The sequence below is a fragment of the Vulpes vulpes genome, chromosome 13 (genome assembly GCF_048418805.1).
Source record: "Vulpes vulpes isolate BD-2025 chromosome 13, VulVul3, whole genome shotgun sequence".
In the NCBI taxonomy this organism is placed as follows: domain Eukaryota; kingdom Metazoa; phylum Chordata; class Mammalia; order Carnivora; family Canidae; genus Vulpes; species Vulpes vulpes.
The window spans coordinates 128,720,997-128,742,887 of NC_132792.1; the positions used below are offsets into that span (position 1 = coordinate 128,720,997).

The 21,891-nt window shown below is 38.7% G+C and overlaps 1 protein-coding gene across 3 annotated transcripts in view; it reads right to left on the reverse strand.

Annotated features, from left to right (window-relative positions):
* FMN2 (formin 2) overlaps window positions 1-21,891 on the reverse strand; it is a 363,611-nt gene that overhangs the window by 309,420 nt on the left and 32,300 nt on the right. For all 3 annotated transcript variants that reach the window (XR_011996328.1, XM_026003374.2, XM_072732906.1), the window contains exon 2: window positions 14,201-14,367. Coding sequence is in view for 2 of the 3 variants with exons in the window: in XM_026003374.2 (XP_025859159.2) it covers window positions 14,201-14,367 (167 nt within the window). In the remaining variant the exon portion in view is untranslated. The remainder of the gene's footprint in view (window positions 1-14,200; window positions 14,368-21,891) is intronic.

Below are 21,891 nucleotides of genomic sequence, written 5' to 3' on the forward strand. Positions count from 1 at the left end.
CTTTACTTTTTTAAGTAACCTCTACTCCCACTGTGGGGCTTGAACTCATGACCCCCTTTTATTCTTAAATAACCTTGTTTTACCTTCTTAAACAAAATAAACAAAAGCACATGTGTTAGAAATTTACTAAAATCACATATCAGATCAAAAAATTCAAATAATCTTAAAATATACATGCTTAAACTCAACTGTGTAAAACTTGGACACTGATTACCACAGGATCCAGTCATAGAACCATTCACTGAATAGTAACCAGGGACCGGTCACTATAAATTGTTAGGATAAAAAGAATGTAACAGAACACATTTTAAAATAATGGAGTCCAGAGAAATAACAGTGTTTAAAATATATATCAAAGTCCTCTAATTCACACTGAATCGTATGACTACAAACATGGCAGACATAATTTAACACAACACATAATCAATCTCGTGGTAAAGAAAGGTTAGTATGGCAATTTTTTTTAAAACCATTACAAATGTACAGCTTGCAAAGAAAGAAATCAAGTAGGAACTTCTTGATACATACCTGCTTATTATATTCTTTGTGAAATAAATCTATTTTATAACTAAAAATAAATTTAAATTAAAAAAATGTCTTTTGGAGAAAACAAATAATAATAAGCACATTTTTTCCTTGTTTATATTTATTGACTGGTCCCTTCAATTTTTTATTGAATTATCCAATCAAAATCAAACTTATTCCATGTGGTAGAGTTCTTTGAAAGAGGAGAAATGTTGTTTAGCAAACAAATCTCTGCCTTTTTGGCTTCTCTATCTTAGGAATGCGGAGTGAAACAGAGGTCCTTATTCTTTGGGGAGGTGTTACAGAAAGCCATTCATTCATGCCACATTATCTGTAAAGTATGCCAGACATTCACACTCACAAACACTGAGAGCTAAAGCAGCAAATATGTAAGTTATCTGCCAAGATATGAGTAATACTTCTCAGAACGAAAGACAGCATGTAGTCAATATGAAGTGGTCATGAACACAGGACCAAGTGGGCATGCTGGCTTCCCTTCACAGTTTGTAGTTACCTCTCCATAGGTTCTCCTACTCTCTCCACCTCCATTTGACTCCATCCAGAAAGAGTGGAGAGGGCAGGTTGGGGGGAAAATATGGCAATTAGAGCAGTAAAATCATGAGTAGCAAATGAATTAAGAAAGAAGAATGGCAATAAGCCCAGAAGCAGATATCCAACAGAGTCAATTCTCAAGCCAACTAATTTCTAAGCAATCCATATTCCATCCCATTCTCTATCTGCTCTCCCTCCAGGTGTTTAAAGATTATTAAACAGGGGAGCACCAGTGTGGTCCAGTGGGTTGGGTGTCTGCCTTCAGCTCAGGTTATAATCTCAAGGAGCTGGGATTGATCCCACCATTGGCCTCCCTGCTCAGTTGGGGGCTACTCCCCCCAGTTCATGATATCTCTCTCTCTCTCTTTCTCCCCCTCTGCTTCTCTCTCTCTCTCTCTCAAATAAATAAGTAGAATCTAAAAAAAATTATTAAATACAGATTTTAGGCAAGATGGAGGAAGAGCAGGGGTCCTCCTTTCATCTGGTCTCCCAAATTTAGCCAGATAAATTTCAAACCATTGTGAAAAATCTATGAATTCAACCTGAGATATAAAGAAAGAATCACTGGGTGCTACAGGGAGAAAAGTCAATGCTTTTTGCAAAGTAGGAGTCCAGAGAAGAGAAAGGGAGGGGATATATCAGAAGATATATGGCTGGGGGAGGGAGCCTTTGCAAGCCTGCTGCCGGAAACTAATACAGCTTTCGGGTGCACTATCAGGTCCTTTAGAAATCTGCTCCTGAGGCAGTATTCCCTGTCTGAAAAATGCTTAGTGGAGAAACAGGGCAGAATCACAGGAGGGGCAGTGAGGTCTCAGTATTCCCAGAGGCACAGAAAGAACAGGGGCACCCCGGAGAAAGCTCAACCTGTGCCATAAACCACAAAACACCATCCCTCCTGGTCCCAATAAAGGACTGGAATGCAGCAATCTTCCAAGAGAGGCAGACTGGGTAGCACTAGAGCAGGTAAACATTCTCCAACCCACCACCCAGCAGCAGATAGAAGCAAGCTATGCTGCACTTCCTCCAGGAGAGGTAGAGCTCGTGACTACGTAAGACTGGGAAACCTGGGACGCTTGGGTGGCTCAGCAGTTTAGCGCCTGCCTTTGGCCCAGGGTGTGATCCTGGAGTCCCGGGATCGAGTCCCGCATCGGGCTCCCTGCGTGGAGCCTGCTTTTCCCTCTGCCTGTGTCTCTGCCTCTGTGTGTGTGTGTGTCTCTCATGAACAAATAAATAAAATCTTTAAAAAAAAAAAAAAAAAAGACTGGGAAACCTCTCACACCACCTGTTACCTTTCAAATTGTATGAGTCATTGCCCCCATGACTGACCCCAGAGGGATCTGAGGCAGTGCAGACAAAGAAACCACAGGTAGCTACAGGCTGGGAGGTTTTGGCTTAGAGGCTGGAGATCTTGCTGCCACCATTTTTTTTTCTCCTTTCAACCTGCAGAAGCTCAGCCTCCAAGGAACAAAGACCTTACAGGGCAAACAGCTAACATGGAGCCTGACCACCAGGCAAGGGACAGGGCATCTCCACCCTGGCCGAGACAACTGAAAATCAGTGCAACAGGCCCATCCCCCAGAAGACCAGCTGGAAGAACAAGCAAACAGCAAGTCTACTGATCAAATAGTACTGGAAACCTCCAGGACTGAGGGGAAATAGTATATAGAAATCGAGACTTTTTTCCTTAAGATTTGTTTATTTTTCAGGGTAAAAAATTCCCATATTCTATCGTTTTCATGTCTTAACTGCAATATTCTATCAAAACTTCATTTTTAAGTTTTTTCCTTTTTGACTTTCATATTTTTTATAATTACATGTCATAGATAAATTCTTCATTTTTGGCTTCCTTTCAATGTATTGAATTTAATTTTTGTAGATACATTTAAGTTTGGGGGTATTTTGGATTTTCTGTTTTGATTTGTTTCACATTTCTGGAATTTAGTACCTTCTAAACTATATACCAAAATAGATTCAGAACCAAGTGGTGCACCATGCTGGTCCACTCTGTGAGATTATATTCTATCTTCCTATCCACTCTGCCCCCCTCTTTTTTCTTCATGTTTTTCTTTTTGTTGTTGTTGTTGTCATCTCTCTATGTAAGTTTTGGTTCTTAACATAAATTTAGAATTTACCACCTTCTAACGTACACACCAAAATACACTGAGAACCAGATGATCACCATCTTGGTCCAATCTCTGAGACTATATTCTCTCTCCACCACCTCTGCCTCCCCTCCATTTTTTCTTTTTCACTTTCATTGTCTGTTTTCCCCCCTTTTATTTCTGGCCCCTGAACTCTTTGGTATTGTCTAGAATGTATTTTACTTCGATTGTGCTTGATATTTTTGACCCTGCTGACTCATACAGCTATTCTGCACTGGACAAAATGACTAGAAGGAAGAATCTTGACAAAAGAAATATCCAGAAGTAATACTCTCTGCCACAGATCTAATGGATATGGCTTTAAGTAAGATGTCAGAGATACAATTCAGGATTAAAATTTAAAAATTACTGGTGGCTTTTGAAAAAAGCATAGAAGACTCTGAAGAGTCTCTTTCTGCAGAATGCAGATCTAATCAGAGCAAAATACAAATACTTTAATTAAGATACAGTCTAAACTGGATGTTCTAACAGCTAGGGTTAATGAGGCAGAATAAGGAGTGAGTGACATAGAAGACAAGTTGATGGAAAGGAAGAAAACTGAGGAAGAGAAAAACAACTAAGAGCCCATGAAGAGAGACTTTGGACATTAAGGGATAGTTTGAAAAAGAATAATATTCATCTTATTGGGATTCCAGAGGACATGCGGACAGAGGAAGGACCAGAAAGTATGATTAAACTAATCATAGCTGAGAATTTCCCTAATCTGGAAAGGCAATAGGCATACATATCCAAGAGACAGAGAAGACCTCCCTAAAATAAAGAAAAAAAAAACAATCAACACCTCGAAATATAATAGTGAATCTTGCAAATTTCAGAGATAAAGAGAAAATCCTAAAAGCAGCCCAAAACAAGAGATTGCTAACTTATATGGGGAGAGATATCAGATTAACAGCAGACCTTTCGACAGAGACCTGGTTAAAGAAGGTATCTCAGAGGGATCTCTGAACATCATTCTATTTAAAAAAATAAAAAGTAGAACTTAACTGGATAATAATAGTTGGGGAACAGAAGCAGTAGTACTCACAGAGCTCAGAGATGAGAGAACGTATAGACAATTGTGAAACTGATAGCACTTCAGCATCATAAAAGACAAAATTTGGAGGAACAGAAAGGAAGTGCATCGTGAGCTAGAAAAACATGGAAGAGGTGAAGGCAAGAGGCAAATCACGGAAGTCCAAGGAACTGGCACTTCACTCTGATAGAGAAACCACTAAAGGCTTTATGCAGGATATACATTGCAGTGTTTCTCAACTATTGGCATTTTGTACTGGGAAATCCCTCGTTGAGGAGGGAAGATGCCAGCTGCAGCCCTCCCCCACTGTGGCAACCAAAAATGTCTTCAGACATTGCCATATATATCTGGAAAGGAACATGGCTCCAACAATGAATTCCTAGGAAAGCATAAGGAGACCAGACTGGAGACCAGTAATGGGCAGATCCAAGAAGGTAATTAAAAAGGTTGATGTGATAAATCAAGCAAGTAAGAACTGAACTAAAAGTTCAGTGTAACACGGCCTTGTAATATAGCCCTCCATAATCATCTAGAGAATATTCCTTGTTCATTCTGTGCAAAATCCTCTGCATCTTTGAAATCCGTATCAAGCAGTAGTGTCATCATCCACTCTTAATGCAAAAACTGACTAAACTCCACAGGGACTTCTACTCCTGGAGGACTATATGGCCTGTTCCTGTGTCTGCACCTCAATACCTACTCCTCCACAATTTGGTGAGACACTGAATCCAAACCAATACCATCAAAGCCTCAATTCCAATGACAATGCACATTGCATTCCACAGACTGGACTTTGCAATCAATAGAACAGCTTCACCTCTGAATTCTTAAATCCCAGTATCTTCTGGCCTCTCATGAATCCCCTCCCAGCACACACCTATTCTTCACTGTCCTTAAGAATTTTAATCTTAATTACTCTCTGTCTTAAATTTACTACATCTGTTTATCTTTTAAGCAACAATGGTGATGCTAGTAACATCAGCTCCTTCACCCTCTGGGAATTGCCAACCATCATGTCCCAAATAACCACACATTCTAGATGTCCACGAATTATTATCTTCCCTAAAACTTATTCCTTTATTAATATTCCGCCTCTTTGTGGAGTATCATCATCCACCCAGAGGTGCCAATCAGAAACCAAAGAAATCATCTACTCCTTTACTTCCCAATACCTAATCAAATGACAAGTCCTGTCAATTCTAAATTCTATATATTCCCCATAGCTATATCCTTCCATCTGCACTGCCTGTTTGAGTTTAGGCATTTTTACTGATCACCCAGACACTAAATTTTACATTTCTTCATTCTCCACTCTGCCACCAGAATGATTTTTTTATAAATGCCAATCTGGTTATAGCTTAACTCCTAAAAAATTATTTACAAATATCCCCAAGGAGCGCTTGCTTCAGCAGCACATATACTAAAAATATCTCCAAAGTGACATAAATATCCTTGTTTTTATGTTTGTCCTCCTCCCACTTATCATTCTCCCAATTTATACTCCAGAATAATTACAAACTGTAGTCACCTACATCTGTATACCTCACACATAGACTTCTCTGTATCTGGCTGATCCCCGCAACCAATTCCAAGTACACTCTTGAGTCTAACCCCAAAAGTTATCTCCTGAGGTACCAAAGAGACACATTAATCCTCTCCTTTGCTCCCCCTGCTATACATTTCTCCACTAAACTCCAAATTTGATTATGATTTGTGGTAACAGTTAACATCCATTGAACACTAACTGCATGCCCCATAAGGTGCAAAATGCTTTACTTGTATTCATACCTTCTTCTTATTTAGAAACTTACTACATCACTGCTCATTTTACAGAAGAAACAAACTTTGAGACACTAAGCCATTTACCTAAGTTAACACAGTAAGTGGGAAATCCAGCACTCAAATCCAGGACAGTCTGACTACAGAACCCTCTTCAACCACCATAGTCTAATAATTTCTTTGCATATCTTATTTTTCTAAAGTGGCTATAAATCAGTTGAGAATAAAAGCTTTTCTTTCTTTTTTTCTTTCTTTTTTTTTTTTAAATTTATCTGTCCCCAGTAGGGGCAGGGCAAGAGAAAAGAGGGGAGCTGAAAAAAAAAAAACAAGTAGAAATCATAATTACATATCAAGAACCTGATCTAAATTAGAAGAGGAAGCTAGTAGGTATCTTAGTCCATTCAGGCTGCTATAACAAAATATCACAGTTTGGGTGGCTTATAAACAGAATTTATTAGCAGAATTTATTTCTCACAGTTCTGGAGCTTGGAAGTACAAGATCAAGGAACCAACATGATCTCTTTATCTGGTGAGAGCCTTCTTCTCAGTTCATTGCTGGTACCTTCTCACCATACCCTGACATGGTAGGAGAGACAGCTGTATGGAATCCCCCATTCATGAGGACTCCATCCTCATGATCCAGTCAACCTTCCAAAGGCCTCACCTTCAAACAACATCACTTTGGACCTAAGGATTCCAATCTATGAATTTTGGACACAAATATTCAGACAACAGTAGTAGTCTTCAAGAAAAATTGACAGAACTCCACTAAATGGTAAGAATGAGGTACAAACTCAAAGATATTGAGAATATAGAGGAAAAAAGAAAGAAAGGTATAGGTTTCTTCTCCCAAAATAAAATAAAAGGCAATCAAAAACTTTGTTGTACTAGATGAGGGCTCCCTGTATAAAAAAGGGATAAATCCAATGTAAACTGAACTACACTGAACTAAATATCACTTTTAAGCAAGTGATTGTTTCTTAAAATAACAGAATCCATTGGAACTTAACCCCAGGAACATCCCTGTTTGAGGGATCTGGGGGCTGTGATATTGGGGTATTAAGAAAGAAATAAAATTAGAGCACACTATTGGCTCCGCAGGGCAATAGTCGTAATGTGTCCATAGGTTTTCAACTCTTAAACTAAAATTAAAAATTAAGGGACTCCTGGGTGGCTCAATGGTTGAGCATCTGCCTTTGGTTCAGGGTGTGATCCCGGGTCTGGGGATCGAGTCCCACTCTGGGCTCCCTGTGAAGAGCCTGCTTCTCCCTCTGCCTATGTCTCTGCCTCTCTCTCATGAATAAATAAAATCTTTTTTAAAAATAAAAATAAATTAAATTAAAACTTAACCTTAAAAATATACTTTAGGATCAATGTACTCTTGGTTTAAGCTAGAACAGTTGAGGTTTAAACTAGGTAGAGGGGAAGGCGACAGCCTAATTGTATGAGGTGGGTGGGACTGCAGCAGACATTATCTGAATTGATGAGACAACAGCAAAATAACCTGAAGCATATTAGTTAAAGTTAAAGGGAGAATTATTAAAGGGAAGTTAGAAGATTTATTAACTATACTGAAGGAATGGGGAGGGGAAGTGTAGAGAAATACCTAAATCCTAATCTGTGACAGCCCAAAGACAATAGCAATGTTGCTAACCAAACTGAATCAGCAAACTTAAAAATATCAAAGTCAAAACCAGAAAAACAAGAATAAGGAGAACCAGGCTGGGGTAGGACTGGAGTGGAGGGGCCAGGTGAGGAGCAGAACTGCTTTTTAAGAGGCAAATGTAGTATCTTAGACATCCCTTAAGTCCTTAAAATTAAACAAACAAAAACTAGAATAAAACTGAGAGAAAGGATTATAGTTTCCAACCTATTGTTGTCACCCCACTTCTCATGAGTTTAGGCAATGATTACCTGAGTATGGAATAGATGTAAAATGTGCCTACAAAATGAATCAGTAAATGAAATCTATTTACTACTGACTCCTATGTTAAGATTAGATAAGTCTGCAAGGAAAAGAAATGTTCAGCTAAAATAATTTAAAAAGCTGGTTTGAAAATTAAGTACAATTTTAATATCACAGGTAAAAACTTCCTGAGAGTTAATACTCTACACAATGTTTCAAGAGTAGGGATAGCCGGAGTAGCTCAGCAGTTTAGCACCACCTTCACCCCGGGGCCTGATCCTGGAGATCCGGGATCGAGTCCTATATCGGGCTCCCTGCATGGAGCCTACTTCTTCCTCTGCCTGTGCCTCTGCCTCTTTCCCTGTCTCTCATGAATAAATAAATAAAATTAAAAAAAAAAAAACAATGTTTCAAGAATAAAAGTAGAGCAGTAATATATATATGTGTGTTGTATGATCATATGATCGTGTGAGTGTGTGTGTGTACGTGCTCTTAGAGCTGAAAGCTGTGTCATGGCTCTTTTTGCTTCTCAGTAAAAGATGTGTGTGGGCTTCACTACATAGCATCCAAGTGTTCTTCCTACTCTGGAAAAAAGTTGGATTCCAATACAAATGATCATTTCTATTCACTTAAGTCTTCATTCTGGCTATTGGTGACAGTGAGCAGAGTACATTCCATTAGTTTTCTGGTCGAGACCACTATTGATTTTGATTAATGAATTATTTTTCCAACAAGTTCAGGATCAGGTTTCCTTTATTCCTTTTAGCCTAGACTTTTATGTCTTCTTCTCGCTAATTCTGGCCCTGCTAATGCACTCATCTAAACTTATGTCTATTTATATACATAGCAAGAAACTCCCATCCATCTGGTAAGCATAGGGACCACTGCATATTTAGTAAAATTAGCAAATCTGCCAACCCCAAAAAAGCCCAGCATCCAAAAATGTTCTACTAGAAAGACATTTAAAATCAGTTCTAGGGGTGCCTGGGTGGCTCAGTCAGTTGAGCAGGCCACCCTGAGTCTCTGCTCAGGTTGTGATCTCGGGGTTATAATAGTGCCCCGAGTGGCTCTACACTCAGCACAGAGTCTGCTTGAGACTGTCTCTACCCTTTCCCCTCCCCCATGCTCTCCCTTTCTCACTCTCTCAAGAAATAAATCTTTCTAGATAGATAGATAGATAGATGATAGATAGATAGATAGATAGATAGATACATAGATAGATAGATAGATAGATAGAATCAGTTCTAAAGGATTAAGTAAGTATAATCATCTACTCCAGCCAAAATCTTTGGGCTTGATTTTTCATATTATAAAGAGATATTGTGATATCTAACACAGTGATGACTGAAGAAACCCTAGAAGAGCTTGTTAATGGATAATCAAAAATTATGTGAAATAACTGTAATTTGCTGGACAACAGCCACTGATGAATATGACCCAGAAAAACCAATATGAATAAAAGTATTCAAAAGAAGGGGTGCTTGTGTAGCTCAGTCAGTTAAGTGTCCAACTTCGGTTCAGATCATGATCTCAGGGTCCTGGGATTGAGCACAGATTGGGATCCTGGATCATTGGAGAGTCTGCTTGTCCCTCTCTCTCTGCCCCTCCTCCCACCCATGCTCTACCTCTCTCTCAAATAAGTAAATAAAAGTCTTTTTTAAAAAAAAAAAAAGTATTCAAGAGAAAATGAATCTTAAGGGACTATATACTGGACCTACTCTTGCAAAATAATCTCCATCTCACACCTAACAGACAATGAGCATGGGCCTGTGGTCAGCCACAGGGTGAGGATTAGCAATATCTTATTCACAGGTAGCAGGGCAGTGACCCAAAAATGCAAATTAAAGTTGAGTCTTGAATAACTCAGGTTTGGACTATGTGGGTTCACTTATATGTGGATTTTTTTATAGTATAGTAAATGTATTTTCCTTCCTTATGATTTTCTTAACATTTTCTCTACCTTACTTTGTTGTAAGAATACAACATGCAATACATATATAAAATGTGTTAATCGACTGTTGGTGCTATTGGTAAGGCTTCCAATCAACAGTAGGTCATTAGTAGTTAAATTTGGGAGAAGTCAAAAGTTATATGTGGATTTTTTACTGTGTAGGGGGTTGGCGACCCTAAACTTCATGTTGTTCAAGGGTCAACTGTGTGTCATAATAACAAAGGTTTTGCTATTTCTAAGGATTTACAGTAAACCTTTTCAGGAGAGATATTTTTCCTCACACTTGAGAAATGACTAGAACAGACTTCAAAAAGAAAAAAGTCTTTCCTCATCACAAGAAATAACTTGACTTACAACTAAACAATACAATCTACTAAGCAGTTTTATTATGTGTGTGTTTTCTCTTATTAGAAATGATCTAGCTTAAAAAAAAAGAAAAAGAAATGATCTAGCTCTAGCTTAGAATTCTGAGATATAAAACGAAAAGAAACAAACAAAGCAAGAGGCGAATGTGAGCATACTACCAGAGAATACGAAGTAAGGTGATAGCTTTTGGGTCCCCAGATTAGTAATGGAAATGGAAAAAGATAATGGACAATGTTATTATGCCCTTAAAGGAGCCCAATCTTTCTTTCTGTTATGAAGACATGGCAATGCAAAGAAAGGGCGACCAACCCTTCTGATGGCTGAAATGTCTTTGAGTATCATGGCCCTAATTTTGATTGGCTAATAAAGTCAACATCATTCCACAAGCAAAAATCAAAAGTTTATGTTTGTCAGCTTATATGCTCAGTATTAGTTTTCTAAATTAACAGAATTTTACTCAAGAAAAGTATATCCTTACAATATTTTCCTCCTAAAATGGACTTGTCCTTTCCGTTTCAATAAATGTCACAACCATCCACACAGCTATTTAAAATCAAAAACCAAGAAGTTGTAGTTGACTTCCCAACTCACTGGAAGTCCCATCAGTTCTGCCTCCAGAATCTGTCCCACACCTAAGAACTCTTCTCTAACTCTCATCAGCATCCCACCTCAAGCTACTGCCACTGTCCCTCACTCCACTACTACAGTCACCCACCTGGTGTTCCTGTTTCTACTTCCACCCTTCTATTCCATTACCCAAAGACCAGACTGAGTCATCCATGTAAAGTATGTTCTTTCCCTGCACAAAACCTTCCAAAATCTCCTACTTAAAAAAAAAAAAAAATTTCCTTCCATAGCTTTCAAGACTACATATTCCAGCCCCAGGTCCTTTCTGCCCTCCTCCCGTGAAACTTCAGCTACATAGGCACTCAAGCTGTGCCTTGATTAGGTCATGCCTATGCTCTTCCCAGGCCCTTTGTATTTGCCAAGTAACTTCATAGAATGACCTTCCTTCAGACCTCCCATCATGGATCCTTAGTGAGGCCTCCTCTACATTCACCCTATCATATTACTAGGGTTTATTTCCTTTATAGCATTTATTACAATCTGATGGAAATTCATGATCTATGCTCTTATTTATTATTGATGTTTTGGTTTTTGGTTTTTATGTGTCTCTCCCCACTGTGATAAGGATACAAATTTCAGGAGAACAGAAAACTATTTCTCAAAAAAAAAAATCTCATTTCTCTTCCTCATAATGCAACACTGCCTACAGAATGTAGTCAGTATTTGTGAATGAATTAACATTATCACTCACAGCTCTTTGCCTTTTAGGGTTCTTGAAACTTTAACCAAGTTAAAAGATGAAGAGAAAATGTCAAGTCCTTTCATATTTTCTATAGCATTTCTAAAGCAAAATGTTAGGCCCCAAAAATGAATGACCTAACATGGAACTAAAATCAAAAGGGTTGAATGAAGAAGGCTAAGCCATAAACTGGATCAGTAAGACCCCTAAATCAAAACCCTTTGCTACTTTAGTTATGTGTATAAATGGAGAGAGGAGAAGGGGGAGTGGATTAAATGCTCTCAGAGAAGGGAACAAAGTTGGGGGTGGGAAGAATGCCAGTTATGAGTTTAGTCCCATATGGTGCTCTGTCTCGAAGGCAACTGTCCTCAAGAGAATTTCTGGTTAGAAATCCTCCCAACAGCAATTTTCTGGAAATCAGCAGAGACACTAATTATCAGAAACTTATCTCCATACAAATAAATGCATTCCTCCCCATTCCACCAATACTTCAGTCTACATAACTCCTTGTAATGCTACTTCTTCTGAGTTTTGAAGAAAATCCTTAACTACACGTACAGCAAATGCACAGTTCTGTGACTGAACTGCTGCTTAGGTATATGGAGTAACATTTCTTACTACAGGGCCTTTAATTTCATATTTGTTTTGTGTTTAGTTTGGCAGAGGGAGTAGAGATATACTACAGAGCCAACAAAGAAAGGAGAAAATGCAAACCTATAAAGTTGGAGGAAACAAATTCCTCAATCTGATGAAATTATTTCCTACCATATTAAGGAATTTTATTTGTTGTTTGCTTTTCCCTCTTCATGCCACACCCAACTGTCTTCCAAATAGTAAACGATGGAAGGAGTTACTACTCTAACACAAGAGGTGGGAGATAAGAAGCAGCCAGTTCAGTGATTTTTTTTAAAAAAAGAAGGTATAAAATTACTCTATTCTTTTCATTTATTTCAATTTCACATTTTTTGAATGATAAAACTGTTTACATCTAAACTTTAAGAGAAGAAAATGCAATCAACTTGGGAATAGTTTCAATCAAAAGGCAAGCTTTAGACATGCCTAGGGTCTTCCTTTGTCTATACCACATTGATTTTAATTCCAAATTGCAAATTGATATATTTTCTAGAATATAGCTCTACAACACTTTTAGCGCAACACAGTCCCCAGGTCCTGTGTCTATAATAACACATACATCTCTCTCTCTCTCTCTCTCTCTCTCTCACACACACACACACACACACACAAAGGAAAAACAAAAAAGGAAAAATTTTAAATTGTCCAGTTCTTCCTACAGAAGAGAAAGATCTACCTAGCAGTAATTATCTATGTCATTTTAAAATATTTAAATAAATAAAAAGATCTTAAGCAACTTTCACAAGTCACTGCGGAAACTTCTTTCACATAGGAAGAAGTATCAAGAAGATCTCACAATATTTTCTGTGATTAATTCTAATACTGAAGGGAGATCAAGGAAGAACATAGGTCATAATGTATGAAGAAGAGGTGGAAGAAATACAGGACACATAGACATATTATTATTTACTATTATACCTCGATCTCAGTTGGGACTCATCGTCTTTCAAAATTCACCAGTGTCTCATTCATTGGTCAATAGTACATATACTGAAGGCACAGAAGAAGGGTATAGTCAGAAGCAAAGAACAACTGCAACTAACCCATATGGTTGAGAACCCATTACTCTGCCTTATAAATACTGGGCTCCACACAAGTAGCCAACTAGACCTTCAATTTTTATTGAGAAAATCATACAGAAGAATTCTTATATATCTGGGTTTTATTTTTTTTTAAGATTTTATTTACTTATTTGTGAGAGACATATACAGACAGAGAGAGAGAGAGAGAGAGAGAGAGAATGGCAGAGACACAGGCAGAGGGAGAAGCAGGCTCCATGCAGGGAGCTCGACGTGGGACTCAATCCCAGGACTCCAGGATCAGACCCTGGGCTGAAGGCAGGCACTAAACTGAACCACCCAGAGATCCCCTCATCTGGGTTTTAGATGCAGGCTCAACACAACTACCAATATCACACATGTACCACATACCTGAGAAAGATTAGCAATAACCTGGCTTGAAAATGATAATCCAGCTGTGCTGATATTCATTAGGAATTATATGCCTTTTGGATTACTGCTCTGCAATAATCACTATTCTCTTGGTGAATGGGAGCTAGGGAAGAAGCAGACAGCGCTGCTTCATACCAATAGTTAATAACAGATGAGCTATGATCGCACTGAAATAGTGTTCTAGGTGCCCATGGAAACCAAAGGCCTACAGGGAACAAAGCTCTAGCCCTATGGTACTGCTTCTGAAGTAATGTCCACAACCAGCAAAGTCAGCAGTCCTGAATTATAGCCACTTTAAAATCATCACTGATTAAAACAGGCTGGAAAACTGTCAAGAGTGTGGCCATCTGTTAAGAAAAGGAGGTTTGGCCAATATACTTAAGATTATTCAAGGAAAGCGTAGACACCGACATGCTTAGCTGCTGAGTGGTGGAGGAGAGAATGGCTTGCATCACATGTTGGCTTATAAATTATAGAGTGATTGGGCAAACACTTCACAGTTGCTTTTTTTTACTGCAATCTGCCTCACAGACAGAGAAGTAAATGTTCCTACTTACATCAAACGGAGCTGAACTTGATTGGGCATTTCGATCACAGGGTTCCCTGAAGCAGTCACTGAAAGGAAGTAGAAGGCCCATAGCAATAATCCGGGAGCAAAACTTCTCTGCTTCTTCTGGAGGCCCGTTCTCCTGCTGGCTGAACAACTTCTCCAACAGAGTTCGCCCTGCAGATGAAACAGTCATTAGGAAGGAACACTGGCAGGTCACCTAGCTCAGAACCATCCCAGAGGAGTGAGGCCTAGAAAACACAAGTGAGCATCACTGTTGCCAAGGCTACTCACATGCACCGACAGCAGCTTCCCAATCACAGAGAACTGCAGTCTGAGGCCTGGGATTCCACTTGGAAAAAGTCACATCTGGTTTGCTCTCCCATCTCCCAAAACATCTCCTGCCCCAAAAGAGGCCACATGATTGGCTGCACATTTTCCACCTGAAGAGTGCCCAACTTTTTGGATTTCATTGGTAACCCTCCTTCCTCTTTGTTTACCCTGCTGATGGCTCTCTGAGGGAGCAGTTAGCAACCACCAAGTGAGCTAAAAAATATCAGTAACTGACATTCACAGTCTCTGGCATGGCCATGGGGAGGGACAGGGAATGAGGGGACAGTAGGCAGACAAAGGCCCTTACCCCTGAGGAAAGAGTTGGCCAGCCAACACATCACCCTGAAGAAAGATGTACAGACTCAAAATTTTATCACATGCTCCTCAGAACCATAGCTCTACACTAGGTGCAAACTTTAGTTTTTATTTCCATCAAAGAGACAAAAGAGATGAGAAGAGGCCACTGGCAGAGGACCCCAAAGGGCCTGCATCAACCTAGTGCCACGGTTCTCAAACCTAGCTATACCTTAGATTCATCTGGGACAACACAATAACTGCAAGTTCCTAATCCATTTATGATACTACTCTCTCTCTAATTTATTATCCTTTAGAAATTGATTTAGCTGATTCTCCATTAGTCATTGGTATAAGAAAGGATCCATTTCAGGGCCACAAGTGCCTCTCAGTTCTTGCCCAGTTCCTGCCCATCCTTCCAATTGGTGGATTCACTCTTCAAAGTTAGATTAAAATCACTTATCCAAAAAAGCCTTCAATGACCCCCCTCCCATACTTTTTTGAAACCCTTCTTAGTACTTTCTGTAAGGACGCAGGTGCTGGGTGGCTTAGTCAGTTAAGCATCTGCCTTCAGCTCAGGTCATGATCCCAGGATCCTGGGATCCAGCCCCACCTCAGGCTCTCTGCTCAGCAGGGAGCCTGCTTCTCCCTTGTCCTCTGCCCCTCCCTCACTCCTGGCTCTCTCTCTTTCTCTCAAATAAATCCTTAAAAAAAATAAAAACCTACACCTCGTACTAAAATAAACTCTCTGACAACCAGCATATATCCTGCAAATGTAGCCACTTGCACATAAGGAGTATCAATAAATAGTTTTAGGATTTCTGAATAAATGCAGTGCTATGACTCTGTGACAAATACTCTTTTATCATGGTCAAAACTAGATAGAAAATACATCTATACCAGAGATCAACAAACTTTTTCTTTCCATAAAGGGTCAAACAGTAAATATTTTAGGATTGGAAGGTAATGGAAGGTCTATGTTGCACATTCTTCTTGATTTTTGTTCTGAATAGGTTTCAAAATGTAAAAAGCATGTTAAGCTTGTGATTGTGCAAAATGAGGTCCAGGTCTGTACTTCAGTTAGAACAACTAAATTTCAAATGTATAAATATCTATCAGGATACTAGTCATACAATTTTCCTGGCACTTCATTTTATTCTTTAAATTAATTAATTAACATATAGTATATTATTAGTTTCAGAGGAGGAATTCAGTGAGTCATCAGTCTCATATTAACACCCAGTGCTCACTGTATCACATGCCCTCCTTAATGTTCATCACCCAGGGACCCCATCTCCCCCAACCCCCCTTTCATCCAATGACCCTCAGTTTATTTCCTATGACTAAGAGTCTATTATATGGTTTGACTCCCTCTCTGATTTTGTCTTGTTTTATTTTTCCCTCCCTTCCTCTATGATTCTCTGTTTTGTTTCTTAAATTCCACATGAGTGAGAACATACCATTGTCTTTCTCTGACTTATTTTGCTAGCAAATACCCGCTAGTTCCATCCAAATCATTGCAAATAGTATTTCTTTTTTTATGCTGAGCAGTATTACATTTTGTGTGTGTGTGTGTGTGTGTGTGTGTACGTGTGTGTGCATGTATACATCTTCTTTATCTATTCATGTGTTGATGGATATCTGGGCTCTTTCCATAGTTTGGCTATTGTGGACACTGCTGCTGTAAACATGGATTGCAGGTGCCATTTTGGATCACTACATTTGCATTTCTGGGATAAACACCTAGTAGTGCAATTGCTGGATTATAGGGTAACTCTATTTTCAACTTTTTGAGTAATTTCCCTACTGTTTTCCAGAGTGGCCGCAACATCTTGCACTCCCACCAGCAGTCTTAAGAGGTTGCCCTTTCTCCCAAACCTTGCCAACATGTTGATTCCTGACTTGTTAATTTTAGCCATTCTCACTGGTGTGAGGTTGTATCTCATTGTGGTTTTGATTTGTATTTCCCTGATGCCAAGTGATGTTGAGCACTTTTTCATATGTGTACTGGCCATTGGTATGTCTTCTTTGGAGAAATGTCTGTTTATGTCTTCAGCCTGATTCTTGATTGTATTATTTGTTATTTAGATGATGGGTTTGATAAATTCTTTATAGATTTTGGATATTAGCCCTTTATCTGAGAAGACATTTGCAAATATCTTCTACCATTCTGTCAGTTGTCTTTTGGCTTTGAAAACTGTTTCCTTTGCTGTACTTTTTATCTTGATAAAGTCCCAATAGTTCATTTTTGCTTTTGTTTCCCTTGCCTTTGGAGACATGTCTAGCAAGAAGTTGCTATAGTCGAGGTCAAAGAGGTTGCTACCTACGTTTTCCTCTAGGATTTTGATGGATTTCTGTCTCACATTTAGGTCTTTCAACCATTTTGAGTTTATCATTGTGTATGGGGTAAAGAATGGTCCAGTATCATTCTTCCACATATGGCTGTCCAATTTTCCCAACATTTGTTGAAGAGACTTTTTTCCCCCTTAGACATTCTTTCCTGCTTTGTCCAAGATTAGTAGACCATAGAGTTGAGGGTCCATTTCTGGGTTCTCTATTCTGTTCCAATGATCTATATGCCTGTTTTTTGTGCCAGTACCATACTGTCTTGATGATTAGCTTTGTAATAGAGCTTGAAGTCCAGCATTGTGATGCCACCAGGTTTGGTTTTCTCTTTCAACATTCCTTTGACTATTTGAGGTCTTTCCTGGTTCCATACATATTTTAGGATTATTTGTTCCAGCTGTGTGAAAAATGTCGATGGCATTTTGATAGGGATCGCACTGAATGCAAAATTGCTCTAGGTAGCATAGATATTTTTAAAATATTTTTTCTTCCAATCTGTGAGTGTGGGAATGTTTTCCCATTTCTTTAGGACTTCCTCAATTTTTTTCATGAGTGTCTTATAGATTTCTAATTACAGATCTTTTGCCTCTCTGCTTAGATTTATTCCTAGGTATCATATAGATTTTGATGCAATTGTAAATGGAATCGATTTCTTAATTTCCCTTTCTTCAGTCTCATTGTTAGTGTGTAGAAATGCAACTGATTTCTGTACATTGACTTTTTTTTTTATTTTATTTATTCATGAGAAACACAGAGAAGAGAGAAAGGCAGAGACACAGGCCGAAGGAGAAGTAGGCTCCCTGAAAGGAGCCCAATGCAGGACTCGATCCGGGATCCCAGGATCATGCCTGGGGCCAGAGGCAGACGACGCTCAACCACTGAACCACCTAGGCGTCCCTGCCTTGACTTTTATATCCTGCCATTGCTGAATACCTGTATGAGTTTTACCAATTTGGAGGTAGTCTTTTGGGTTTTCATATGGAATATCATGTCATCTGCAAAGACTGAGAGTTTGATTTTTCTTTGCCAATTCAGATGCCTTTTATTTCATTTTGTTGTCTGACTGCTGAGGCTAGGACTTCTAATACTATGTTGAACGGTGAGAGTGGACATCTCTGTCATGTTCCTGACCCTCCTCTCTCAGTTTTTCCCCATTGAGAATATATCACTGCAGGCTTTTCATAGATGGTTTTTATGATGCTGAGGTATGTTTCCTCTATTCTTACATTGTGAAGACTTTTAACCAAGAACAAATGCGGTACTTTGTCAAATGCATTCTCTGCATCTATTGAGAGGATCATATGGTTCTTGTCCCTTCTTTTATTAAGGTAGTGTATCACATTGATTGATCTGTGAATGCTGAACCACTCTTGTAGCCCAGGAATAAATCCCACTTGGTTGTGGTAAATAATCCTTTTAATGTACTGTTGGATACTATTGGCTAGTATCTTATTGAGAATGTCTGCATCCATGTTCATCAGGGATATTGGTCTGTAATTCTCCTGTTTGCTGGAGTCTTTGTCTGGTTTTAGGATCAAGGTAATGTTGGTCTCACAGAACAAGTTTGAAGTTTCCCTTCCATTTCTATTTTTTGAAAAAAAGCTTCAGAAGAATATGCATTAATTCTTCTTTAAATGTTTGGTGGAATTCCCCTGGGAAGCCATCTGGCTCTGGACTCTTGTTGAGAGATTCTTGATTACTGTTTCAATATTCTTGCTGGTTATGGGTCTGTTCAGGTTTTCTATTCCTTTCTGTTTCAGTTTTGGTAGCTTATATGTTTCTAGCAATGCATCCATTTCTTCCAGATTGCCTAATTTGTTGTCATATACTTGTTTATATTTAATTTTATATTTAATTTTATATTTAAATTTAATTTAATATTAATTTAAAAATTAATATTATATTAATTTTTTGTATTTCCTTCATATTGGGTGTGATCTCATTTTGTATTTTCCTTCATATTGGGTGCTCTTTCATTCATGATTTTATTTATTTGGGTCCTTTCTCTTTTCTTTTTGGTAAGTCTGGTTAGGGGCTTATCAATCTTATTCTTTCAAGAACAAGCTCCTATTTTTGCTTCTCCCTCTGCCTGTGTCTCTGCCTCTCTCTCTCTCGCTCTGTGTCTCTCATGAATAAATAAAAAATAAAATCTTTAAAAAAAAAAAAAAAGAGAAGGGCAGCCCTGGTGGCGCAGCGGTTTAGTGCCACCTGCAGGCCGGGGTGTGATCCTGGAGACCCTGGATCGAGTCCCACATCGGGCTCCCTGCATGGGGCCTGCTTCTCCCTCTGCCTGTGTCTCTGCCTCTCTCTCTCTCTCGCTCTGTGTCTCTCATGAATAAATAAAAAATAAAATCTTTAAAAAAAAAAAAAAGAACAAGCTCCTATTTTCATTGATATGTTCTGTTCTTTTGATTTCTATTTCATTGATTTCTGCTCTAATCTTTATTCATTCTCTTTCTTGCCATGTTTAGGCTTTATTTGCCATTCTTTCTTTCTCTAGCTCCTTTAAGTGTCAGGTTAGATTGTGCATTTGAATATTGCTCAATATACTTCCCTCTTAGGACTGCCTTTGCTTCATCCCAATGATTTTGAACAGTTGTGTTCTCATTTTCATTTGCTTCCATGAATTTTTTAAATTTTTCTTTGATTTTCTGGCTGACCCATTCATTCTTTAGTAGGATACTTTTTGACCTCCATGTATTTGAGTTCTTTCCAAATTTCCTCTTGTAATGAGTTCAAGCTTCAAATCACTGTGGTCTGAAAATATGCAAGGAATGATCCCAATCATTTGGTACCAGTTGAGACCTGCTTTGTGACACAGTATGTGGTCTATTCAGGAGAATGTTCCTTGTGCACTCGAGAAGAATGTGTATTCTGTTGCTTTAGGATGGAATGTTCTGAATATATCTATGATGTCTATCCAGTCCAGTGTGTCATTCAAAGCCCTTATTTCCCTGTTGATCTTCTGCTTAGATTAGCTGTCCATTGCAGTGGGTGGGGTGTTAAAGTCCCCTGTTATTATTGTATTGTTATCAAAGTGGTACTTTAATTTTTTTATTAATTGGTTTATATAATTGGCTGTTCCCATGTTAGGGGCGTAAATATTTACAATTGTTGGATCTTCTTGTTGGATAGATCCTTTAATTATGATATAGTGACCTTCCTTGTCTCTTATTACAGTCTTTGGTTTTAAATCTAATTTGTCTGATATAAGGAGTGCAACCACAGCTTTCTTTTGATGTCATTTAGCATGATAAATGGTTTTACACCCCCTCACTTTCTATCTGGAAGTGTCTTTGGGTCTAAAGTGAGTCTCTTGCAGAGAGCATATCAACAGTCTTGCTTTTTAATCCAATCTAATACCCTGTGTCTTTTGAATGGGCATTTAACCCATTTACATTCAGAGTAACTACTGAAAGATATGAATTTAGTGCCATTGTATTACCTCTAAAGTCACTGTTTGTGTATATTGCCTCTGATCATTTCTGGTCTATATTATTTTTAGGATTTCTCTTTGTTTAAAGGATCCATTTTGATATATCTTATAGGGGCAGTTTTAGTGATCACAAATTGTTTTATTTTTTTTTTAAGATTTTATTTATTTATTCATGAGAGAGAGGCAGAGACACAGGCAGATGGAGAAGCAGGCTCCCCACAAGGAGCCTGATGTGGGACTCGATCCAGTATCCTGGGATCACACCCTGGGCCAAAGGCCACCCAGGTGTCCCTCACTAATTGTTTTACTTTGTTTGTCCTATAAGCTTTTTATCTCTCCTTCTATTTTGTTCTGTTTTGTGGTTTTTTTTTTATGATAGTCACACACACACGGGCGGGGGGGGGGGGGGGGAGAGACATAGGCAGAGGGAGAAGCAGGCTCCATGCACCAGGAGCCTGACGTGGGATTCGATCCTGGGTCTCCAGGATCGCGCCCTGGGCCAAAGGCAGGCGCCAAACCGCTGCGCCACCCAGGGATCCCTCCCCTTCTATTTTGAATGACAGCCTTTCTGGATAAAGTATTCTCCACTGCATATTTTTCTCATTTAGCATTCTGAATATATCATGCCAGTCCTTTCTAGCCTGCCAAGTTTCTGTGGATAGGTCTGCTGCCAGCCTAATGTTTCTACCTTTGTAGGTTACAGACCTCTTGTCCCAGAGCTGCTTTCAGGATGTTCTCTTTGTCTCTGAGATTTGCAAGCTTCAGTATTGTATGTCGAGGTGTTGACCTATTTTTATTGATTTTGAGGGGGGTTCTCTGTTCTTCTTGGACTTGAATCCCTGTTTCCTTCCCCCAATTAGGGAAGTTCTCAGCTGTAATTTTCTCTAATATATCTTCAGTCTCTATTCTTCCTTCTCCTTCTATCTGAATTATTTTAATATTGTTTCACTTTATGGTATCACTTATCTCAAATTCTCTCTTTGTGATCCTGTAGTTGTTTATCTCTTTTTCTCAGCTTCTTTATTCTCCATCATTTTGTCTTCTAGATCATGAATTCTTCTGCCCTAGCAGTTAGAGACTCCATTTTTTTACTGCATCTCATTAATAGCCTTTTTTATTTTGACTTGATTAGATTTTAGTTCTTTTATTTCACCTAAAAAGGGATTCTCTAGTGTCTTCTATGTTTTTTTCAAGCCTATAGCATCTTTACAATCATTATTCTGAACTCTAGTTCCAACATCTTACTTATATCCACCTCATTTGGTCCCTGGCAGTCAATACTGCCTCTTATT